Genomic DNA, 26,225 nt, shown 5'->3' with positions numbered 1-26,225 from the left:
TCTTTTTAGCAATGATGGAGACAAGTGTTATTGTGCAGAAGAATTACACTTTTTGAAAAGAAACCAGAGCATTTCCTAGTTTATTTACTTACTTTCCTGGTTTACTTACTTTATTTTCTTGCATGTTCATGATAGTACTCACTGTTGGTTAAGTGTTGATCTTTTATGTAATCTTTTAAGTGAGTCCCAAAACATCGCTAGTACCACTTTACCAGCAGGTGAGTAGGTTTTGAATCTTTTCTTGGATAACAAACCCAGATCTTTCCATTCCATATGCTGAAATTTAGAATTTGGCTTGAAATGATGAATTCACATTTTATTACAAGTTTTTTTGCAAACTAAAATTGCAATACCTTCTTCTGTCTCTTTGTGATTTTGAGTCAACTGTCTCAGAAACTACCTCAACCACATTTTGCAGTAATTCAGCGTACTACACATCTCAGGAATGGTCTACCTGAGACTTTACAAGACTGCACTTCATTTACATTTATATATATCATCCACATTCATTTTCTGAAGTAATAAAAAAAAAATGAAAAAGAAAGAACTTATGGACATTTCAGCAACTTTCCACATTTTTATGGTCTGCCCTTGTGAATAAGGTCATTATGCAAATTTTCAAGCCCAATCAAAACTTCAGCCTTCTGCTTTGATGTAAACTGGTGACACTTGTTCTCCGAATTTAAACTACTCATCTACTTATAAGTATTTACATGGGCAAACCCTTTTTACCATTAGTTTTAACATAAGCAGGTGAATTTCGGTCAGTTTTCATACTTGAGAAAAATAGAAGAAATCTTCTCACAGCAAGCTATTCTTCCACAATACATGTCTCAAACAGTGCTGATATTTTGATTGTAATATCAGAAATTATTTTAAACAGCTGATATTTTCTATCCAGCAATGCTAATTTGAACATCAGACAGTTTTAATTTATTCTGTTAAATAGTTTTTTGGTTGTTGTCACCTGTCTCTTTAATTATTGAATGATCTTCATATTTATAATAATTTTTTATTACTTTCAATATTTTTAATTGTATGTGCATTTGTAATGAGGAGATCAGCAATTTTTTTCAAAATTTTTACACTATTTTTGTATGCTCTGAGAAGTTTTACAAAATCTGTTTGTTAATTCGACCAGTGTATATTATTTGCAATCATTACAATTAATTCTATACATGTTACTACTTTTGAATTTATATTTGATGCAATTTTAGTATGATTAAAATAGTTTGGTAAATTATTATAATGTTTGTAATGTAATAGTGAGTAATATATTTCTTAGGTTTATGTTTCATGTCTTTTTCAAATTTAATTAATAAATTATTTTTAAATTTGTATTCTTTTATTAATAATCTATATAAAAATATTGTACCATTTTGATTCGCTATAAATTTATTTAAAATTTTTGCTAAATTTTGTTTTTTTTATGAGTATATTTGTATGTTTAGTTTATCATACCACAATTTTCTGTGAATGGTACTCTTAATATGTTATTAGTACTCTTAATATGTGTTAACTTTCTAAAAATATTTGTTACTATTTCATTGTTTTTATTAATATTTATTTTTATATATAAAAAAATGTATTTATCTATTTATTATCAATATCAAAAATAAAATTTAATTTTTTTTTTGGAATAGTTCACCTTGGAACTCGTTAGATCATTTGTTTATTTACAGTTGTTTCTTTTTTTTCTGTTTTTCTATATTTTCTGTTATTCATTCTTTCAGATCTCTTTCCTTCATTCTTCAGAAAGTTCTGCGCTGTTTTGGCAGTTCTTGGAACCATTTATTTTCATCTTTTAATATTCTCTTTAACATTTCTCTTTCTCTTATAGTTTCTTCAGGTTTTTTAGGTCTTCTTGGACTTGTGTGAACCACTTGCCTTTAGTTTTTTTTACTTTTGAAGAAATCAAAAATTTATTTAGTCAATCTAATGTTATTCATTCTAAATAATAAATGGGAGTAAAATGCAGTTTGTCTTTTCCTTATCATGTCTGACAGTTTTTCAATTTTAGTATAAAGTTTGTTATTTGGAATTAATTTTACTTGATTATTTTGAAATTTAGGACCTAAAGTTTTTCTTATAATTTTCCTTCCTTTTTTCTAGATTTTCTAGTATACATGTGCTCTACAGCCTTAGGGTTTCTGCTGGAGAGTGCTTCCGGCTTTATACAGTTTTATAGTGTCAAAATCTTGAGTTCCATGATAAAGACAATTTTTATTTGGTTTTTTTTCATTAGCTGGAAAGTTGATTCCATTTTATTAGCTGTTAACATTTTTTTATCTAAAGAATTCCAACTGATCCATTCTCAGAGATATTTGAAATTATCCACTTTCTATTTATTTAGTATTAATACTAAGGAAATTCGGGCAATTTTTATCATTAGTAAAAATTTTTGTTTTCTCATTCGTGACTTTTAATCTCATTCTTGCAGCTTGTTTTTCTAATTCATTAATTTATTTTCACCTTCCTTCCAGTTTTTTAACTAATAATGTCATAAATCAGCAAAAACTAAACATTTAATCTTTAGCCCTTTAGTTCCTACTCTTATTTCACTATTTTTGGCTAAACTTCTGTTCCATTCTCTAACTTTTCAAGAGCACAATTAAAAAACAGTGGAGAAAGTCTACCTCCTTGCCTTACGCCGGTTTCAGTGGGAAAAGGATCTGATAATTCTCCCAGAAATTTTATTTTAGAATGTGCTAATTAATGTTGCTTTGATTATGTTTGCCGTTTTGTTATCTAAACCTAATTCTAATGTTGAAAAAGGTGATGTTCTATCTACCGAATTGTATGCTTTTTGAAAATCAATAAAAGTTATAAAATATGTTCTATTTTGATATTTACAATAATCCATAATATTTTTGAGATTTAAGAGATTTGCTGTGCACGAGATCTATTTTTACTAAATCCACCCTGATATTCACCCAGTTGTGGATTTAATTGAGGTTCAGCACAATTAAGATGAGCTCTATTTAAGAATAAATGAATTTTCTTATTTAAGAAGAATTTTTTTATAACATAAATTAGTTTACATAAAGTGATTAAATGTTAATTTTTTATAGTTTGTTTAATGTTACTAAAATGTTGTTGCCATGTGTTGACCATAGTAAGGTATTATGGTTAATAAGTTAAAAAACTAAGTTAATTATAACCATTATTTAATTTGATTGATCATGGAGATCTGTCATTTTTATTTTTACTGAAGATTATGTGTTTACCTGATGTAATGTTTTAACAGCTGATTATAAAGACATGAATTTGAAAAGCTTTTTGTATATTTCACTAAATTTATATTAAGCTTGTTATTTTTATGTGTTCATAGATGATTTTTTATTAATAATTATACTAGATTATATTAAATTACTATATATAAATAATATTATCATGTCTATTACAATAATAATGCAATAGTTGTTACAAGTGTATGGAAAAAAAAAGTTTTGTTGCTGAATTTTTTATCTGATTTTTTATATAAATTCATTAATCAATAATTTGGTATGAATATTGTTCATTAAAATGCTCCGATCTCACAATCAATTGGAAATAGAGTAGTGCATATTAGATGGGTACTTTGAAATACTACTCTTGTTAAAGAAGCCTAGTCATTCTTTGACTGATTTGACTTATGCTATGGTGATTTCTCCATGGGTTAAATCATCTTATCGTCAGCCTTTATGGCGTAAGTGGTAGTGTCTCACCTTTCATCCGGAGGTCCAGGGTTCGAATCCCAGTCAGACATGGCATTTTCACACACGCTACAGATCATTCATCTCATCCTCTGAAGCAATACCCAACAGGGAGGTTAAACAAAAAAAAATCATCTTATGGCATTATATATAATGATTAATTATTGGCAAATTGCTGTTCTATTTGATAAGTTTAATGAAAAGTAGTGCTGGATAAAAAAAGTATAATTATTAACACAGGTTAAAGATCATCCAATAAAATTGGAAAAAAAACAAACTATTGTTAATTGGCAGATTTGATAAAAAAAACTCATTTTCTACTTTTTTTTTAATTCTGTTTTTTTGTTAGAAGTGGTTTTGTAACGTGTTGTTATTTATAGTACTTTTTTTGAACTTCTGAAATAATTTTTTGAAATAAGTTGATTTATTAGCATAATTTACTATATTATTTAAAACTTGGAGATAAATGTTTTTTGATATTTCTTGTGATAAAAGAATTTTTCTTGTTTTTTATTTTTTTTATTTTTAACTTAATGGAACAAGTATAAATATAAATGAAGGTGTTTTGATTATTTGTGACAGATCTATGTATGTCATATTTGAATAAATGTTTTGGCTATTTAAGCTCTCATTATATACTGAATAATGTATTAGTATAAATAAATTTCATATTTTGTGGTGCTACATTTACATATTAAAATGAAAGCGTTGTGGTCGGTGTTTTTCCATAACTGTATTATGAAATGTCACAGACTCTTAAGATGTACAAACACTTCCTGTTGTTCTACTTTTTCTATTGATATTAACACTAATGTCTTTGTGTCTTACAGTTGATAAGAAATATTGCCTTATCTTTTTGTATATTATATGTAATTTGTAAAACGTAACAGTGTTACATGTAGACTCAAGTGCCCGTTGACACGATTATCATTCACCTTGATATAGCACATCTCTGATGTGTACTATTATAAAGTTTTTACTTTTTTACTCAAACGAGAGGAAGAAATTGTTTACTTAACAAGTTTTCATAATTCTGATTATGTAAACAGAAAATAATAAAAAATTAATGTATTCTAAATCCCATTTTGTAAGCAGATCTACTTTCAATTTGTTATACTCCAAAAAATAAATTCTGTAAAATTTGTTTTCAATTGTATTCACTATATTTTCGAGGATGAAGGTGGATGGTTGGCTGCACATCTATGCAATGAACATTTTTTTCTTTAAATTTTCAACACTTGAACTAAACTTTTTGAAAAGATTATGTAAATAAATTTTTTTTTAATTTTTATTTATACCATTTTACAAAATTTTCTAATCAAGAGTTCTCTCTCTTAATAATACGTAAAAAAAAATGTTATTCGTAAAGTGAAAAATGAAATTAAAAATAAGATAACAAAATAATAAATTAGTAATGTAACTAATTAACACAGTTAAATTTTGTATAACACATACTTTTAAGAATTCCACCATAAAGCATATTTACAATTTCAGTGGGGTACGTCCTGCCTATTAACAAAAAAGATTAACAGTTTATTTTTTATGGTTCCATTCTTTTGTAGGCAGTTAAATAGATTTAATAATTAAGATACTTAGCTTTATCCAGTAGGAAACTCATGCTAGTTTCGATTTTTATGTTACCGAAATGTAGGAAAGGTAATTCCTCTGATAGCTTCATGATCACAAATCAGAGGATCGCTACTCGATTAAGCTTGCTAAAGAAGGGTCGCACCACTGATTACTGGAAGTGTCATGATGCCACACATGGAATCAGGATGGTGACCGATCCAATTTCCATGCCACAAATCCAAGAAAGAGAGACGTTATGTTGGATCCACAGAAACTGTCTTTGTTCATAGTTTATCTTGTTCTACCGAATCATTTGTACCAGATTGGATATTTTTACTTACTATTGATGTGCTATAAAAAGAATTACATTTACAATTGTGTTAATGACTGATATTTAAGAATATTTATCAAACTTTCACAAACACTGGGAATTTAGTTATTTATTTATCAAAATTGCATTTTTTATGAAGAGATTTAAATTTTCATTCTAGCCCCTTTTTGCTGAATTTTCTTTAGTTAATATTTTCATTACATAGTTACTCACTGTTGTAAGGCTTTATTTACTTATTATGATTGTTTTATATTATTACTTTCGTGTTGATTCTGTTTTTTCTTTTAATAGTTAATAAAATGTAATACGTTTTATGTACAGTATAGAAAAGACATCCAGGAAACTATTAATATATGATTAATATGTTTGTTATGTATTGTTTAAAATTATCATAAAAAATATATGTACACACATACAATCACGAGCAAGTATACTGAATACAGTTACTTTCACTGGCTTTGTTTTTCCTGGTATGAATTAAAATATACTGTGTTGTAATTTACATGTATGTTGAATACATCATATGCTTTTAAAAAAATGAATATGTAATAATTTCAATTTAGTTCTCTATTAGTTAGTCCCTTTGTTATCTACTTCATCATTTGCTTTACATTTGATATCGTTAAAGAGATTGGTTTATTTAAAATGATTTAAAAAATAGTAACGTTTATACATCACATTCATTTACATTATTACTCTTATGTGCCGCAACATGCACATAATGTACCTGATAAGGTTGATGGATACTACCGGTGTTCTTTGGTGGTTGGGTTTCAATTAACCATATACTTTAGGAATGGTCGACCTGAGACTGTGTAAGACTGCACTTCATTTACATTCATACATATCATCTTCATTCATCCTCAGAAGTAATACCTTACGGAGGCTAAATAGAAAAAGAAAGATAAGGATAATGTATGAAAACTATTAAATGCTATCATACATAGACTTATAAGGTATGTTTAATACACCACTTTGCCTTTTCATAAAAATAACGTATTGATGTACATATTACAAAAAAAAATAGAATAAACGACTAATCATCTGAATGAAAGTCCCCCTGACCATCAGTCAACCTAATTTGCCTAAGTAAAAAAAAAAAGAAAATTTGCTTAAAATCATGTTCTGTAACTTATTTTTAATTAAGATGCCGTTGCAGATTTTTTCAAAATATAAATAATGAATGAAAATAAACAGTTGAGATTAACTGTGATACTGGATCATTTGTTTAATGAAATAACAGTAATAATTTTGAGATTGAATTAATACCTATTATTATTAATTACTAGTATGATTTATAGTATGTTTCCTAGTTATGTAGTTTCTTACCTAGTATGATTTGATAATTTTAATTTTCAATAGATTAATTTTCTGAAATAAATATATGGTTATGTTATTGGATTGAAATTGATAAATCCGTTCAGTATTTGTTATTTCCTTTATCTTTTAAATTTACTATAGTAAATTTCATTTCTAATCTAAATCAATTGAAAATACGATCACTATGGTGGGAGTAATACCATGTCGGCCTTTCATCCGGATGTCCCGGTTCGATTCCCGGTCAGGTATGGCATGTTTCATAAATTTCAAGCTTTCCTGGTGAATTAATTTAAAAAAAAAATACTAAAAATAAGTTAATTAATATTTTATTGTATCGAACACTTAAAAAAACAAACTGTTGCAAAACAGATTAGATTTTATAAAAATAATACTTAATAACAATGTTGAATAAAAGTAAATGTCAAAAAATTTAACTATAAATTCCTGATCGTCATTTTTTGCATGAACTTATATCATTACATCATTGCGCATAAAATATTTGTTTATAATCTTATTAGTTTTTTAAAAAAATATTCTCAGCCAATAGTTTTATTGTAAATTGTTGTTTGTTTTATTGTCAATGATTTGTGGCTATTGGTTTGACTTAGTCAACTAAGTTCGGTTTTGTTATCTTTTGTTAGCGAGTACCCGCAATTTCGCACACGTACTTGAGGTGTAGCTTGAGTCCTTTGACGTTCGTTTGTTTGAGCTTCACCTCGGTACTGTGGATGTTGCTTGAAGTTCAGCTTGCGAATTTTTTGTAGCTCGTATTTTTTTTATCTATAAAAAAATAAGAAAATTAAAAAAGATCTGTGCAGTTCTTTTTACGAAATTAACTAACGAACAAACTTTCAGATTTCTACTCTCGCGGAATTTTAGAATTTCACATTTCAATTAAATCATTCATGGAATGAACGATATATATATATATATATATCGTTCAATCACTTTTTAAAAAACTGACAAATGTTGCAAAACTTTGCCCTAGATAGATTTTTATTTCATATATATCGTAGGGATTTTAATTATTAATGTGTTTATTATTCATTATTTAGAGTGCAATTGCGAAAAATATCAAAATGTTGTGGAAATATTTGTGTCCAATTTGACACCTGCGATCAAATTACAATTTTATCATAAAGATTAGGCAGTATTAAAAGTACGAGTATCATTAAGAAAAAGTTAAACTTCTTAATAAAAAAGTTTAGATTCCAGTTGGCCTACTTAACCAAATAAAGTTTTTCTTTTTTCATTTTATTATTATTTAAAAACATGATCCACTTTATCAACAATCAAGCGGATGTCCCATTCAAGAATCTCAATTTACTGAATACAGGAAATAGATAAATAAAATTAAATGATAAGTGTAACCGTTAATAACAATTAAATCAGAAGGCCAGATAAGACATGACGTCAAATAATGGGAGGAGCGTTAACTAAACGCCATATAAAGACTAACAGAAATTTAAAACTAGCAGTACAATAAGGTTTGACAATGGAGTCGTTCCGAACCGCGTCAACATATAATAAAAGAATAAAGATAAGAAAGGTAAACAGTACTCAAAGTAGAAATTATAGTGTTCTTAGCATTAAATATAATAATAATAATTATTGTCATAATAATAGCAATTTTATGTATCGTATTCCCTTGTCCGATGGAGTCGAAAAATAGATCGAAGCTGGAATATATACGGTGCCAAATGTCATCTTTTTTGGTCAAAAGGTTTTCGAGGTATGAGGAGAAAACTGTTTAGAAATAGTGTTGAAATCCTGGACTGCTAAATCCGATTGACTTTGGAAGTTTAAATTATTTTATTTACTAAAGCTCAATTTTCTACGATCATTATATATATAAAAAGTCAAAAATAAAAAATTGTAAAAACTACTTCGCTCTCTATTTTTAATTTTATCCAAAATTTAATACCAGTAATGCCCTATACAGATAGAATTTTTAGTCATTTTTTAAGAATCTATGTTGATGCAATCTGGAGATATTAATCAAAACAGACGCGTACATACAGACCGGAAATTTCTATAATTTTTTTTTCCTGTATTTTTTGAGTAAAGGAGCCGTGAAACGTTGACACTTGTCAAAACCTCGATACCCGAAATTTTGGCCGATCACTATACTTTCCGTATATAGCTATTCTGGTGTTGCTACAATAGAACTACAGACGGGAAGGTAAAAATATATTTCGTTTTATAATAAAATTTACCAAAGAATATTAACTTCCAGACCGTGAGTAATATGACCGCCGGTTGGCTTAAATATGATACTAAATCATAAGGAGTAAAGTAATTTGTTAAAATTTTATTGCTTTTATTTATTTTAATTTTAGGCAATAATTTTTTGTAAAAATGAATTAAATAATAAAGTCTGTTGGATGGACATCTGCTCGTTATTTTTTATATAGCATATATTTTTATTATATGCATGGCCCGTTAGTATTAATATATAAATTATTTATATAAATTTTCTACTTGCCAACTAGTAATGTTCGAGCGCTTTCGGATTATTAATCCATCTTCAGGAACAATGATGTGTTATACGTTATAATTATTTACTTCACATATCATTAAATATACTAAATTGAATTTTATAAAAATATAAATATAACAATTGATCGTCAAAAGTTAACGTTATTCCTCTTGTCAGTATGAAGGTCTCAGTTGTTACGTTTATTTGTATGAAGCAGTATTACCAGCCTAAGAATCAAAATTATTGTTTAATATTTGTTTGAATAATACATCATTTTCAAATTTCGTTTGTTCATTTATCAAACTTTTATTATTTAAGCTATACATAATATTTTTCTGTAATATTTGTTTTATGAAAGTTATTGGAATATTCAAGAATATTAATAAAATATCTTGAATTAATAAAATACCTTCTATATCTTGAATCTTAATATTCAATTTAATTATTAGTACAATTTACGGGAATGATTATTTAATTTTTTCTTCCATTTTATCAATTTTTAAACAAGCACGATGACAATGCACGCACATTTAATTTCAAGATAAGTATAATAAAGAAAAAATAAGCATCTTAAATATTCGGTCTTAAGTCTGCCTATTGGCTTACACGTATGGTATTACAATATGTCATAGTCAATAAAGTATTTGATTAAATTCTTACTACGTCACTTGAAAAAAAAAGTAAGGAGCTGTTGCAGATTACTGTTCAGAATTTAAAATAACCATTCAAACGAGCAGTTATCTGTGAATCCTCGTTCGACGGCGAGCTTCAACGTATAATCTAGCAGGACGCCATAATGAATAAAGAATTTTATGAAAATGTGATTGGTTTGTTAAAAAGACCTTTTTCGTTAATAATTTAGAATAAAATTTTGATTTTGTTATGCGATTAATATAATTGTTTGAGCTCGGTGTTCGGTTTTTTTCCATTTAGTATACCATTGGTTCAAATAAATGTTTTTTTCTTTAATATTTTTATTTACAGTAACATCAACAATTAAAGTCATTCTAACTTATCAGTGTAGTGTAAATGTGCAGTCTTGAAGAAACTCAGGCCGACCACTCAACAGACGTTTGATTAATTGAAACCCAATCACCAAAGAATCCACGATCTAGTATTCAAATCCGAATAAAACGGAACGGAACGGAACGCAATAGTGGCGGGAGTTTCATTTCCCCCTTCGAAAACGCAGAGCCTGGACAGTGTTCCTTGCTGCTGTAGCTACCTAGTAATCGGGCGTGTTTAGGGGTTTGTTTTAATGTCGGGTATGATTTTAATGGTTTCTTTTAGTTTTATGGACGGATTTTTGTATAGCGTTCCATATCCGTATGAATCCAGCGTTCTCACACCCATTTCTGGGTCTGACCGCAGGAGGCTTGGCTTTTAAAACCCGTGCTAAAGGCTAAATCCGAATAAAAGGAACTAACTTTATTAGGATTTGAATCTGAGAACACTCGACTTCGAAGTCAGCCGATTTACGACGACGAGTTTATCATTAAACCAACCCGGTGGGTTATAAATAAATTTTATTTTGCCTTTAATATATGAATACTGGATGGAAGGAATCTTGTTTCATCCGTTCTGACACTTTTCAAAAAACATATCGGTAACGCACATTTTGTTTTACGGTGAATATAACGTAGGAAACAATAATATCCAGATTTCTGGCCGAAAGTCTACTCAGGTCTCCAACGGGTTTTCTAATTCTGCATCGTATTGTATTATTTATTTGCTTAAAATATTATTTGTTTATTAAGAATTGGCGTAGCCAATCGTTTTTCGTTAAAATTTTGTTTAATAAAGTTAGGATTTTGCTGTTGGACTGTCGTAGGCAGGTTACTAGGTACTCGGCGCGAAATTTATGTTGTAGAATTTGATGTTTCATTTGTATCATTAATGCAATAAAGAATAACGGATGGATTTTTACTGTCGGTTATTCAGGTTTCTTTTCTTTTTAAAAAAGATGCGATGCCAGTGCATATAAAATTTCATAATGAAAGGGAAATAAACATCCTGTTATTAGCCGCAAGTTCGTGATCGGCAGTTGACTTCAGTGGATAATCTAATACTACGTCAAAATTCATAATTTATTCGCTTAAAATCTTATTGGTTTCATAGAAATTGTTTACTCGTTCGTTTTTCTTCATAAATATTCGTTGAATAAAATTAAGATTTTACTATACGATTGATTTAGACGCGTGAGCTCGGTATTCAACGTTTCGTCATCGTGTTTATCATTGAATCTTAAATTTCACTTTTCATGTAAATCGTTAATGCACTACAGAGACGATTTGTATTTTCTTGCACACTCTCATCTTTTAAAAAATACGGCGGCAATGCTTTTTCTTTTTTTTTTTTACTTCACCGATGTAACGAAAGAAAATTAACTTCTAGAAGTGTTTGATTGTTACGTCCGCTGCTTATCGTTAACCTAACTATACGAACTTGTTGTACGAACTATTTGCTCGTGTCAAGAAGTTGCAAATAAGTTTTGTCGTGTTTCAAGAAGTATATTATAATTTGTTGAAATGATTTGTAGTCCATTTCCATAATTTTTTTCTTATTTTTTAATAAACTGTGATTTTTCTATCGGATATACATCGACGGGAAGCTCAGTAAACGTTATTTCTCTTCCTTTTATTTATTGGAATGTTAAAATTTATTTTTCTTAAATCATTTAAATGATTCAGAAACAATTTTTAGTTTCTTATATTCTCTCTTTTTCCTGTTTAGCCTCCAGTAACTACCGTTTAGATAATTCTTCAGAGGATGAATGAGGATGATATGTATGAATATAAATGAAGTGTAGTCTTGTACATTCTCAGTTCGACCATTCCTGAGATGTGTGGTTAATTGAAACCCAACCACCAAAGAACACCGGTATCCACGATCTAGTATTCAAATCCATGTAAAAATAACTGGCTTTACTAGGACTTGAACGCTGTAACTCTCGACTTCAAATCAGCTGATTTGGGAAGACGCATTAACCACTAGACCAACCCAGTGGGTAGGTAGATAAATCTACCATTACTCCTGCGTTCTGTTCTAACTTAACAATTCTGTAACAGCAGATATCGCACGTCTTACGGTCAGTTGTCATATATTTTCATCATTCCTCCACTAGAGCTCACATTCAAACATTTTTGAGAACTATGAATGACTTGATTAAAAAACGACAGTAGAAAACCACGCTACCATGTAATATTTATATCACGGTATTCACGTTTCGGCTACAAACCACGTCCAACAAAATTTTACGTACTTATATAACAATTGTGGATAGACAAACAATCGCTATAAGTAATAGTATCAATACAAGAAAACGTATAATAATCATACCAGTTAGATATAACGTAAAGTACGTTGTGAAACAGAGGTGGGTTATAATAGACAAATTATTTAAAACCCTACAGCTATTAAAAATAAAATAAAATTTAGAAGGTTGCGATTCCCGTAAAATTTGTTTTCTACGTCTGGTTCTTTCTTTTAATTGTCTATGGTATTATTTTCTAATCTTTACGTCTGTGAAATATTGGGGAAAAAATATTTGTGTAATAATGAATCCAGTTTTCAGGAAACGATTCCTGAGATGTGTATTTAATTTAAACTCAATCATCAAAGAACAATTGTATCCACGATATAGTAATCAAATCCGTATAAAATTAACTGCCTTTTCTAGGATTTGAACCTTAGAACTCTCGACTTCGAAATCAGCTGATTTGCGATGACGAGTCACCACTAGACCACTAGTTGGGTTGAGGTTATGGGATCTAATCACGTCGAATTGCAGTTATAGATTTTTGTGGAAAGAGGCGACAATTTTGTTTGTGAATATTTTTTATACATATATATTTCTCAATCTTTTGTTAATACAAAGTCTAAATCTCACAGCAGGTAAATTTAACATTGTAAAACTTGTTTATTATTAGCCTAACTCTCTCTTTTAAGTATCATATGGATTGCGACCAGACACGTGAAACTACCCTTATAAAACCAGTTTTGTAAAAAGTCTACCCTTGTATTTGTTTAACAATGTAAGAAAATAGCATTTTAATTTCATAGTAATACGTAATTACATTTCCTTACCGATAATTTAAAACTGCCTGATATTTGTATAGAGGTTATAATTTAATATTTTACTCGTATTGCTTTTATTATTTAAAGAAAATAATGTAGAAAAAGTTCTTGATTAACTTTTTAGAAACGTAACATTAAAAAAATATTGTAACTTTTAATCATTGTTAGGATATTTACATACTTGGTACAAGTTATAAATAGTTGTTAACAGTGCCTCAAATTATAAATTTTGGTTTATTTGAAAAAAAAAAAATGGTCATTAAAAGACAAAAAAACATTTACACATTATTAGATATATGATTAAGGTTAAAATAACTACTTCTACCCACCCTCACAATGCACATTATATAAAAAAATTTTTCAAGTGTATTATACAGATCACATCATTAATAGATAAAATGCTAATCCATGATTATAAAAATTTATATCATAATTTCCAAAGATGATTTGACGAAAATCATACTAAAATCTTGGACCAGAGCAACACAAAATAGATAATTGAGTATTATTATAATATTTTATGCCCGCATAGGACCACTTTAGTCAGTCCATTATCCAAGTCTCTTTGATGGGACTGTTTGAGCCTTGCAGTCCTCCTAATACTTTTTCATACATTCTGATCTTTGTGCCCTTTCTTTCTTTTTCTGTTTAGCTTTTGGAATCACCATAAGGTGATTCCAGAGGATGATATGTATGATTGTAAATGAAGTGCCCTTTCTAGTGTGGAAAATGTTCATCTTGTGAGTGAGAAATGAGTGTGTTTGTTCTTAATGTTCTTGTTTAATTTTATTTGATCTGTGGAACCATTTTATCAAATATGATTAAAAGAAGAAGATATATGATTAAAAGAAGTAATAATGTAATCTAATAATTATCTCTGTGATAATATAGGTGATTTCATTTTAATCCACCAGAGTTTATGTATATTCCTTCACTAAACTAGTAGGACTGGACAGTCATGACTGTTTTATAAAGCTTTTTAACTACGATTTTTTAAACTTTTGACTTTAAATATATTAATTTTAACTCCTGATGATGGCTTGCAAGTAGGCCGAAAGATCTAGAGAACATATCAACGTGCTGGTAAGGTGGATTACATTAATTGTTAATTTATCAATTTCTGTCTTTTCGAATGATATTTGGAGGTTAATTTTATTTGCAATGCTTTCAAGTTCTAATATCTGTGATTTAGCTTGGTCGATGTCGTTTGCCAGCAGTGTCAAGTCATCAGTGAAACCAAAACAGTTTTGATTTTTCAGTCTATTTTTACTTTTGGGGGCATTTTTTGAGCTATTCCCTCATTATTATTTTAAGAGCACAGTTGAATAATAGTGGTGAGAGCCCTTCAGTTTGGCACCTTGACACAGTCCTGTTTTGATCTCAAATGGTTCCAACAGCTTACCTCTGAATTTTTTAATATGTGTGTGTGTGGGTATATATATAAAAAACAGAAGTGTCTCTTTTGTTAGTCCATGTTGAAACAAATTATAAGAAGGTGAATTAAAAGTGAAAATACTAGATAAATAATTTAAGGAAAATAATAGTTAAAAAAATTATTTATGAATGTTTGTAAGTACACAGTAAAAGAAAATACAGGCAGATAAAAAAAATGTATAACTCTTATTTAAGTTCTGTAAAAGAAAGTCTTTTATTTTAAATAAATTAACAGAAAGATCTTTTAAATTGGTTGGTAATTTATTAAAAATGATTACAAAAGCATAATAGGGCCCTTTCTTTTTCATTGAATTATTTCACGAGTTATGAAAAACAACATTTCTGCTCTCTGGTTTGATCGAAGTGGATGTTATATTTTTATTTTTATAAGTGGCTATTTTTTGTGAAACTTAAAATATTTGTAAAGATAAATGCTTGAATAAGTTAGGACTTTAAATTTATTAAATATTGGTCATCACTATTCATATTTATGGGGAGCAGATTATGATCTGATAGACAAGAAACTATGAGAACTAACGAGAAACTATGTAAGAAAACTTATTTCTTACATCTTGAAGTAGCCATAATAGATGATATACTTCAGAAGGGAATGTACAACGTTAATAAAAAGGTTGTTAAATTTGAGAGGTTGAAAATATAAAAGATAAAAGACCTAATCAGAAAGAATTGTTCTTACTCCGATAACTCATTTTAATTAATTTCCTTGAGATATCACATCCTTTAGTTTAAAATACCAAAAATTATAAATAAATTCAAATTGATTCCCTTACCTTATTGTGTATATTATTTTTATTTATAGTATTGAAGCGGTTTTGTATTGTGCACTACTTCATTACCAAAAATACATTGGTTTTTCCAAATATTAGAAGTTAAAATAGTAGGAAAGCATTCCTTCTCATATATGTCTTGTTTAAAACTGATAAAAACATTTTGCAAAACCTTTTTAATAATTAATAACTAAGAGAATTTTTGCTGTGTGCTTTCTTTTAACTTAAGATATATTGTTTTTAACAAAAAAGTTTGTTTATTTAAATAACAAACAATTATTCAATTAAAATTTATTCTCTTATATTGCATTTTGATAAAATATTTATAAGGATGAAATCTTTTTCTGTTGAGCAACTTCTAAATTTTAATTTAATGTTATTTTATAGAGAGGTTATGTTTAGTTACATTATATTTTTATTCTTATTTTTTTTCAGGTGTATCAAACATCAGGTGGTTATTTTGTTATGACTCCTGAATCACGCCGATTGCGTTCTCATAGTCGTTCACGGAGTGCTGGTCGATCAGGAACTGGCCATGAATCTCCACGTGTTGCTGGTGGAAGGCAGCCATTAATGTCAACTGAAGAAGCAGTAGCATTTGTTCATGGAGAAATGGAAACTCTCAGAGATGGCAATTTAACACACCAAGCAATACAAACCAATTTAGCAGATGTTATTTGTGGTGGTATGTTACAATTAATTTTAGTTTATGTTGAAATAGAATTAGTTGGTACCATCTGTTTTCCGAAATAGAGTATTATCTGTTTTACCTAAATTGCTTTGCTGTATCTGTTAGGTAGCCTTGCTAATAACTTGAGTAAAACTAATTATTGAGATGAATTTTTACAAACACTGTTGAGTCAGGGGCAAAGTGTACATGTTAGGATTATTTTAATGATAAAATTATCTGCTTAATCTAAAAAAAAATTTTTCAGTTTTCAAATTTGAAACTTATAAAAACTATAAAATAGCTAACTTTGAAACCCTAAAAAAGATTTAATTATTATTTTTCTTTGATGTATTCTGATCACATATTAATTGTAATTTTATTTTATAAAATCAAAGTTGTAAAAATCACAGTGGAAAAAATTATGAAGGAATCCATGCATTTCTGACTTTTTGGTTATGTTTTATATCTAATTACAAGTATTTGTCAATAACATGCTAAATATTAAATTATGGCTCACTAGACTTCATTAGCAACAGTCAGCAATACCTAATACCTTACAGTGTGTAAGATCCTTTAGTTCATTAGTTAAGCTAGTTTATAGCATTATCTCAACTAAGTGTTTCATATAATCCTACTGATTCTGGCTTTAAAAACACTATATTAAAATTTAAAAAAATTATTTTTTTTTCTTTAAAATTAATTTAGTAATTTGTTTTCTTATAATTATTATTATTATTATTATTAATATTATTTTAAAAGAATTATATGTAGAATTTTTATTCATTTTTACCTTTTGTAGAATTCAAATCGAACATAATTTTCACCCATTCTGATACTATGCTGTAGTAATTTAATTAGATGTATGATAAATGCTTTTACTAATAAATCTTGTCACAACTAAAAGTAGCTCTTATAACTATACTGAAAACAATAAAATCGTACTATAATAGATTACTTGTTTTTCAATTTTAATGCCCCTCTTTAAATATTTACAGTTATCCAGTTCAAGTCCACATGTTTTGGTTGATCGCAAATACATTGTGAATTTTTGTAATATCTTAATTGTTTTTACAGTTTAACAAGTTTTCACTAACATTTGTTTCTTTTCCACTATTACTTCCATTTTCTTTTCCAAAAACTACAAATTTTAATTAAAAAAAAGTATCATATTTTATTCAGTGTTCATAGTTAAAAATATTACACTCATAAAGTATGGTGTTAAATGAATAATTAAAACTAAAATTTAACAGCTGTAATTTTATTCATGTATAATTTATCACAGAGTTAAATTATGAAGTAACTTTAAATAATTCACCAAATCATTAACATATGGACTAATTCCGTACATCATTGGCTGAATGTAAAACATATGAGTGGTTGCCCAAAAGTTCCCAAAATCTGTATTATATGTACAGATGAGATACTAGTACAACCAAAAACCACTAGTAGCAGCATAATACATTCTTCATGAGTCAATATGCCATTGTCATTTTATCTTGTGGTGACCAATTTGAGAGAAGAGTGTTAAGTTATGTTTTAAACTTAATAAAACAGATGCAAATGCACAAAATGTTAGTACAAACATTTCTTTAGTGATTCTTTAGGTCATACAAAAATAATTGGTTGAAAAATGGCTGAATATCTATTAATGATGAAAGTTTTGGTTGCTATTCTACCGTCGTTACACTCACCAGAAAATGTCATTGCTGTTTGGATACTATCATATGGTTTGATCATGAGAAGGATTGCTGTAAAGTTTCTGCCTTGCCATGACTGTTGAGTGAGAAATATAAACAATCACATAAATGTTTACAGTTAGCTGAAAGAACGTTTTCAAACTGGTCCAGATTTACTTTTAAGGTCATCACAGGTGATGAAAATTGGGTTTATGAATATGACCCTGAAACTTAAGCAGCAATCACCCCAGTAGATGATCCTTTCAGTTCACTTTGGCCAAAGAAAACCCATCAAGTTTATTGAACTGTTTTTTTTTTTTTCAATACTGATGTGATTATAATTAATTGATAATTCTGTTGTGCTGTTCTAAGTCAACTCAATAGAATATTGTGTTGACTTAGAACAGCAATTGGTTGCAATTGAGAAGGAAATGTCCCAACAAATGGTAGCAGGAGTGACTAGATCCTTCATCACAATAGTGCAAGTTCACATTTCACATTTATTGTCTGTATCGCGGTAAAAAACAACAGCCTTCTCACCTACTGTATTTAGCCGACTTGGCTTCATGAAAATCAAGTTGAAAGGATAAAGAATTTACATGATAGGGAAGATTCAAGCGAAATCACAGATGGTCAACTTCAACGAGTTTGAAGTTGACAGTAGGGAAAAAGATTGAAGTATGATGTGATAATATTAAATGTTATTTTTCAGAATTATTTTGGGAAGCTCCACTATATATTTATAAATCATCTAAACATTAATAGTGTAGTGAGCATACATCATAAAAGAAATTCTTCTGAAAACTAACATTAGACTGAAAAAAAATATGTTTTTTCACCCTATTATTATTTATTGTGACTTTAATTTTGAACAATGTGTGTTCATCAAAAAATACTATTGGAAGATTCAAATAACCACCAGTTAAGGCTGATTTTGACATTCATTAAGTGAACAATATTATTATTATAAATGAAGTTATCATAACAATTGAAATTTGAACTTTGACTTCAACATTGAATTGTCTTGAATGTTGAGTTGGCAGTATAAAATTTTATAATAAAAATTATGATTAGGAAACTGAAAGAAAATCATACTCTTTAGCTTGTTCTGGTATCAGTAATTTTCTCAGTCATCCTGTATCTAAAGTTATCTGTTTGTTTGCATCTTCATCAGGTGTTTGGACCTTGTTCTATCTATACTTTTAACTACACTATTTCATTCAGAGGCTGTACAGTTGATTCTGTTGTTATTGCTAGCATATCTTGTCCTTTCTTTTGAATCCAGTCACTGAATACATGTTTTCAATAGCTTTTGAACATTATTTTTGTGCCTTTAAAAATTAAATCAACTTTTTACATTGTATGACGTACTATGCCATTTTTTTAAATGTAAACTTTGTATAAAATAATTCTTCATCCTCATTTGTTAGTTAAAATTTTTTTTAATATTTTGATAATTTTCTGAACTCCTGTTTAGATTAAGCTAAAATTTTCATAAATTTTGTAAGTAAAATAAAAATAAAAAACATTGCAGTTAGCTCTGTGTCCAGAGTAGGATGTAACCTGTCATAGCATGCAGCTGTATCATCTATGTATCACGTGTCACCATTTTTTTTTTTTTATTGGGTATATATTTTGTTAATGGCCATGTAAACAAGTTTACATATGAACTTTTGATTTCTGGATAAACTATACTGAAACTAACTTAAATATTTGAGTATATATTTAAGTTAGTTTCAATATTTTTTTTAGTTAATGCCTTTAAATTTGCCTTTTTTACAGATTTTATTATTGTTTTATCTTTCTGTATTTAATTGATATTGTTTTATGTAATTATTTTTTTCCATGTATTTTATTAATTGGATTATAACCATTTCTTTTTTATTCTTCTTTAATTTAACCATTCCTGATTTGAAGAGGAGTGGTAGGTAAAAAATTGTATTCTACATAAGTTAAGTTTTTCAATAAAATATTGACTACTGTGCTAATAATATTTGATAACACCCAAATACACAATTATAAATATATAATATTTTTATTGATTATCTACTTTATCGATTAGTACATAGTATTCTGTAAAGAAAATATTTACATCACTTCCATTTACATTATATTTATAATCAGTTTTTTTTTTAAATTGTTAGATCTTTGATCTGTTGTAAGCACAAATCTTAACTATCTTTTTTTCATAATTATAACAATTATAAAGTAAAATATTCTGCAGACAAGTCAACTAGAATGGTATGTAAGTGATTTGATTTAAGTATGAACTAGTTATGCTAATAAAGTAGTAACGTACTAGTTCATGCAGTTATTGAACAAATTCAATACAATGTGTGAGTGAGTTTGTATTATATGTATATAATAAATTAATGTGTTGTGCCGGCAACAAACAACAGTCTTTTTCTGTCAATTTATCATCGGCGTAAAGAATTAGTCGAGTCAAGTAGACAAGGTATGATATTAGTGCTGTTGCAGTTCTTGTCGAGGCATTTGTTAATTTGCATATATGAGGTTACTTAATGCCAATACCTCCATGACCACATTCCATACTCTGTTCTGTCTTTTTTTATCTCATTCTTTTCTTTCTCTTTCTCTACTCCCTCTTTCCTTTTCTTTCTCTGTGTATTTCACTTTTTTAATTTATTCTGAGTTATAGTTTATTTCATAACTTGATAAACAAGCCAGTTTTAGTTAAATCTTTAAATTACATTGGTTTTTTTCCAAGCAAGTTATATTTGATTCATAATATATTTCTGAAGAGTTTGCTGTAGAAAGAATCTTTCCTTAACATTTTACCAGTTATTTATTTATTTATTTTTTTTAATAGAGTAACAATAGTTGTTTTATCATGTTTGTTTTTAAATAATATATTTTGTAGTTATAAACCAGTTTTTTATAGTGTATTGTATATGTTGTGTAACTTTACTTATCATAATTAATTACTTATTACAGCATAGTCTATTCATTTGAATAAAAATTTCTAATTTTTATGAGTTTCTGTCCAGTGAACTTTTAAAAACTTTGAATTTTTAAAAAATTCAAAGATTTTCATACACAATAAACAGTTTTTCCATCAGTGTAACTTTCAAGAAATTGCTTCATTGTTTATCTACGACGAAGTATCCAAAGAAAAAAAATTATTTTCTGTTGGCAAGTGGGTTGGCAATGCTGCCCTCTCCCACCAGGCACATTTACTTGGCACTCTCCCTGCACAGTTGGCCTGAAGAAACAATCATAATGGACATCGTGATTGCTTTCTTAAGCTCTTCCGATTGCTTTTGCTTTGCGATGGCACACTTAGTTGTGCCACATTGCTTAGTAGCAATGTGAAATTCAATCAAAATCAAATTCTGTTTCCTGTTAAAGAAAACAGCAGTAGAGAAAGTTTAAATGTTTCAGAAAGCTTTTGGGAAGGAAGCTCTAAGCCAGGCAAGAATTTATAAGTAGTTTGCCCATTTTAGAATTGGCCAAATGTCACTTGAGGATGAACCTCACTTGAGTCACTCCTCAACATCCAGAAGAGACAAAAATGTTCAAAAAGTGCATGTTGCCATCATCTTTGATCATCACAGTACAATCGAGAAGTTGGAGGAAATAGCTGGGATTTCCTGAAGTTCATGCTAAAGAATCCTAAATATAGATTTGAACATGAAGATGTCATGGCAAAGTTTGTTGCACACTGCTTTCTGATGGACAGAGGAAGAACTGTCTGAAAGTATGCTAGGAATTGAAATAGCAGGCACAAACTGACCCGGATTTTTTGTTAAAAGTCAGCAGAGGATGAATCTAGCTCTTATGTCTATGACCCTGAAACAAAACAGCAGACCAGCCGGTGGAAGATAGCTTCATTGACTAGACCAAAAAAAAGCACAGCAAGTGAAATCAAATGTGTTGTCCATTATGGTTTATTTTTTCAACATCAAAGGAGCAGTTCACATTGAATCTGTTCCTCAGGGCAACAGAGTGAACCAATATTACTATCTGCAAGTACTGAAGTGATTGCACAAGGCAGTGAGAAAAAAATGACCTGTATTGTGGCGATATGGGGACTGGCTTTTTTATCATGACAACATGCCTTATCCACACAGTGTTGAAAATCAACCACTTTTTGATACAAAATGGCATGACAATGGTTTACTCCCCTTACTTGCCTGATCTAACCACTTGCAACATTATCTTATTGCTAAGAACGAAGAAAAAACTCAAGGGAAAAGCATTTTCAGGACATAGAAGAGGTTAAGAAATAATCGCTAGAGGCACTTTAACAGCATTAGTTCAAAAGAATATAAAAATGTTTTAAATAGTGAAAAAATCATTGGGACAAGTGCACATCATCTAATGGACAGTATTTTGAAGAGGATTGATGTTTTTAAAATGTTATCTTAAATAAATAAAAATTCCCTTTTTTTGATTTTGATAATTTATTTCATTGCTTTTTCTTAACATTGTTTGAAAAATAGTTTCTAATCTAATTTTAAAATTCTGATGCCTCATATTTTTTTAAAATATCAGACATATTATCCTTCTTCTTCTTCTTTCTATCTTGACTAGGTATTAAAACTTGTACATACTTTAAATACAAATCATAAGCACCTCTTCAGCAATTTCTCCACACTTCTCTTTCCATGTGGTTTGTAATTAATCACTTGCTTAACCTAACTATCATTATCCAGTCTAGATATATGCTGAAGCTAATTCTCCTTGAAATGCACAATTCGTTCATTAAGAGAAAATATATCTAATTCTCTTCTTATATTATTGTAATTAAATCGATCCCATCTAGGACAACCTTTATCCAATCTAAGAAATTGTATCTCTCTGTCTGAATTTTGATTTAGTCTTTGCACAATCAAGCCATACCTCACTTCCATATATTATCAGAGAGACAGCAGAGAAGCAGAAAAATACAATTTTCTGTCAATTACGATTTTTTGTCTGTTTTGCTGCAATAAAAAACTGATTATTAAAAGCTTTTATTTACTTTTTATTGGCTATATTCATTTACTCAGAATTAAATTCTCAAAATATTCCGCATTTATTTGTTACTTAATACTACTATTTTACTACAGACCTAAAAAAAACTTATCTTTTGACACCAAATTTTGTGTTTTATATCTGATATCTAACTACTGGAGTTACTGCTCTGGGACCTATTCTGTCCTATTTCTCAGCTCAGATTACTTAAAAAAATTCCAACTTTACTCCTTAATTTGGGTCCCAAAAATTACAGTAGTGCTTATTTTTATTAGAAGAGCTGAAATCCAGAAGAAATCTTTCACTAACTGTAACTCAAAAACAAAGCATTTCCATATCTATGTTAGTATAAAATTTTTTAATTATTTTCACCTGTAGAATATTTCCTAAAATTTTCTCCATTTCTTCCTAGAACACTCTGTATAATTCAGCATTGTATCTGTTCTAACTTTATTGCTAAGGGATCTTCTTATTGTCCCATATATATTTTGAAAACTTGAATTTTATTTTCTGATCTAAACTTGATATCGCATCCTAAATATTTAAGGTGTGAAATCTGTTCAATCAGTTTATTTCCAAGATTATTTTTGATCTTATCAGATCCTTGCTACAGAAGCCCATAACTTTCGTTTTATTTGTTGGTATTTTAAAATTATATTGAATTCATTTAAAGATTTTCTGAGGTTTGTTTAACAACCTGATGGTTTACAAAGATTAATATATTTAAAAAGTTTGTTCTTGGACATAGTGTTGTACCATAATAAACATTACTTTTCCATTGTCCCACAATATCATCAATGTAAATATTATAAAATGAGATGACAAACTGCGTCATTGTCTTATCCATATGTTATTATCTACCAGTCAAATACTTTTAAAGCCATCATTTATTACAATTTTTGTTTTAACATATAGACCTGTAATTACTTTTATTGAGCAGCAGATGACCCCTTTTTATCATAATTTCCAAGAGCTTAAAATTTAATTTGAATCGCCTTACAACACCATCAAAAGCTTTTTCATAGTCAACAAATGCAGTGTGTGATTCGATACCAAAAGACCTCCTCTTTTCAATCATTTGATTAAATATAGTTACATTATCAATGCAAATCTATCATAATCTATCATAATCAATGCAAACATTATCAATGCATTATCAATGCATCTACTTATACAAAAACCATTTTGTTCCTCTCCCAACAAAGCCTCTGAAATCCATTGAAGATGGACATTTAAGATCTTAACATACAAACAGAGTTTAATAGGCTTATTCCTATGCGTTTAAAATGCAATTTTTTGCATTTTATTCTGTCGCCTTTCTTAAAAAGATTTATAACCTGTGCAACTTTCCAAGACTCAGATATTCTGCAGGAGTTATATCATCCTCCAAGTTATATCATCTCAATTGTAAGCATAATCCAACTCATTCCTTCCTTATGCCTTAAATCATGATAATGGGTGATCCACTGTGCAGTCTTAAGAGTACGTATCTGAGCAACCTCTTTCTCAGATCTATTGAGATGTTTCATTATCTTATACTTGAAGGTTTGTCTTCTGCAGATCGTTCTCCATCATGCTTAAAAATCTATCCCATGACTCCTGGTATGCTTTACTAACTGCCACCTTACAATGATTTCTTATTTCCTTTTCCTTATAAATTTCCTCATTTTCCTCTGTTTTATTTTGTAACATCATCAGGTCTTCTTCCCTGGATTATATTGTCTAAATCTTCATTCCATTTGCACAAAACTTGCAATTCCTTACGCTTCTTTGTAATCCCGACTTCATAACCAATACTTGTATTGGAATACTAGTATTCCAAATTACACCATTCCTGATTTACATCCTTAACTGTTTCAAACACCATCAAACATTGATTCATCCACTTCTGGTAAAAATCACAAATTCAGTCCTGCTGCAAAAGATGCACTTTAAAAACCTTTTTTCCTGTCTTGTTCAGACCCGGATTAGTTCTTCTCCACCATGCCCAGTCTTAATGTTGAGGTGACCATAAAATGATCAGAACCTATATCTTTTCCACACCTCACTAATACATCTGCAACTGCTGACCTCCATTTACTTATCTTAATCTTATTAAAGCTTGCAAACTGTCTCAGCTCAACCCCATTACTATTCTGACAACTCTCCAAAAACCCCAACAACACCTTCGATGGTTGGCTTCCAATCCTTGCATTGAAATCTCCACACAAAACTGAATGAACACTCTTATTAAATATAATACATTGTTTCTGCAAAGATTTAAAGAATATTTCTGTATTCTCTATCCAGCGTTCTTCAGGTGCATATTGTTTCAAGTCTGTTATAACAGAGCTTAGTAACATTCTGCCAATTAAGGAGAAAGTAGTAGAAAGTGTAATAGTGGGAGAAATGCAGAAGGTGACTAAAAGGAATCCTTTTTCTAAGGTTTCTTTGTAATACTACCCCTAACACATGATCAGCAGAGTTGTTCAATGAGAAGAATTACCAGACAAGAGTTATGGGAAAATGAAAGGACGTGAGCGATAATTCTCACACCTCAACATTTAAGGAATTTGGGTCTGGTTCTGCAGGTCAAGAGGATATGAGTATAAATACTCCAGGAAGGACGAGTTAAGCTGATTTTAAGCGAGTCAGTGAAGAGGCAAGTACTTTATTAATTATAAACAAATTGTTCAACGTGATGTAGACAGTACTTGAATGCAGGAACTTGTTAGGTGAGTTAGCAATAGACGTTTAGTGAAAGAGATAAAGTACTAAACTCATTCGTAAATTACACCAAAATTACATTCTTCTCAACTTCAAAATTACATTCTTTCTCAGGTGATGGTAGGGTTTTTGGAGAGAGTGTTGTCGGAATAGTAATGGAGTTAAGCTGAGGTAATTTACTAGCTTTAATAATTTTAAGATAAGTAACTCCTTTTTCAGGAGAAAGGATATTTATAAATATACCTGGTCGGGTCATGGTCACAGATCGGTAAAAAATCAGACATATTTTCAAGATAAAAAAACTTTTTATTTAATTTTTTCCTGGAATAGAAAGATAGTTCAAGATTTTAAGAATCTGGATTTTTTTGTAATTCCCAAAGTTTTGAAAGGCTCCATAAATCTAAAATATTATGTGTCTTGCCAAACAGTTTGCTTAATATTTCTGGAACACATGAGTGATTAACTATAAATTTTATACTGTTAATTTGTGTATGTGTGGCATG

At 29.1% G+C, this 26,225-nt stretch overlaps 1 protein-coding gene across 2 annotated transcripts in view; it reads left to right on the top strand.

Moving 5' to 3' along the window:
• ko (Stork-head domain-containing protein knockout) overlaps nucleotides 1–26,225 on the top strand; it is a 678,389-nt gene that overhangs the window by 642,727 nt on the left and 9,437 nt on the right. For both annotated transcript variants that reach the window (XM_075376680.1, XM_075376679.1), the window contains exon 7: nucleotides 16,129–16,378. In XM_075376680.1, coding sequence (XP_075232795.1) covers nucleotides 16,129–16,378 — 250 coding nt within the window. The remainder of the gene's footprint in view (nucleotides 1–16,128; nucleotides 16,379–26,225) is intronic.

Source organism: Lycorma delicatula, chromosome 10 (genome assembly GCF_047948215.1).
Source record: "Lycorma delicatula isolate Av1 chromosome 10, ASM4794821v1, whole genome shotgun sequence".
Taxonomy (NCBI): Eukaryota; Metazoa; Arthropoda; class Insecta; order Hemiptera; family Fulgoridae; genus Lycorma; species Lycorma delicatula.
Note: the sequence above shows the minus strand (reverse complement) of the source record. Positions and strands in the feature narration are given on the sequence as shown.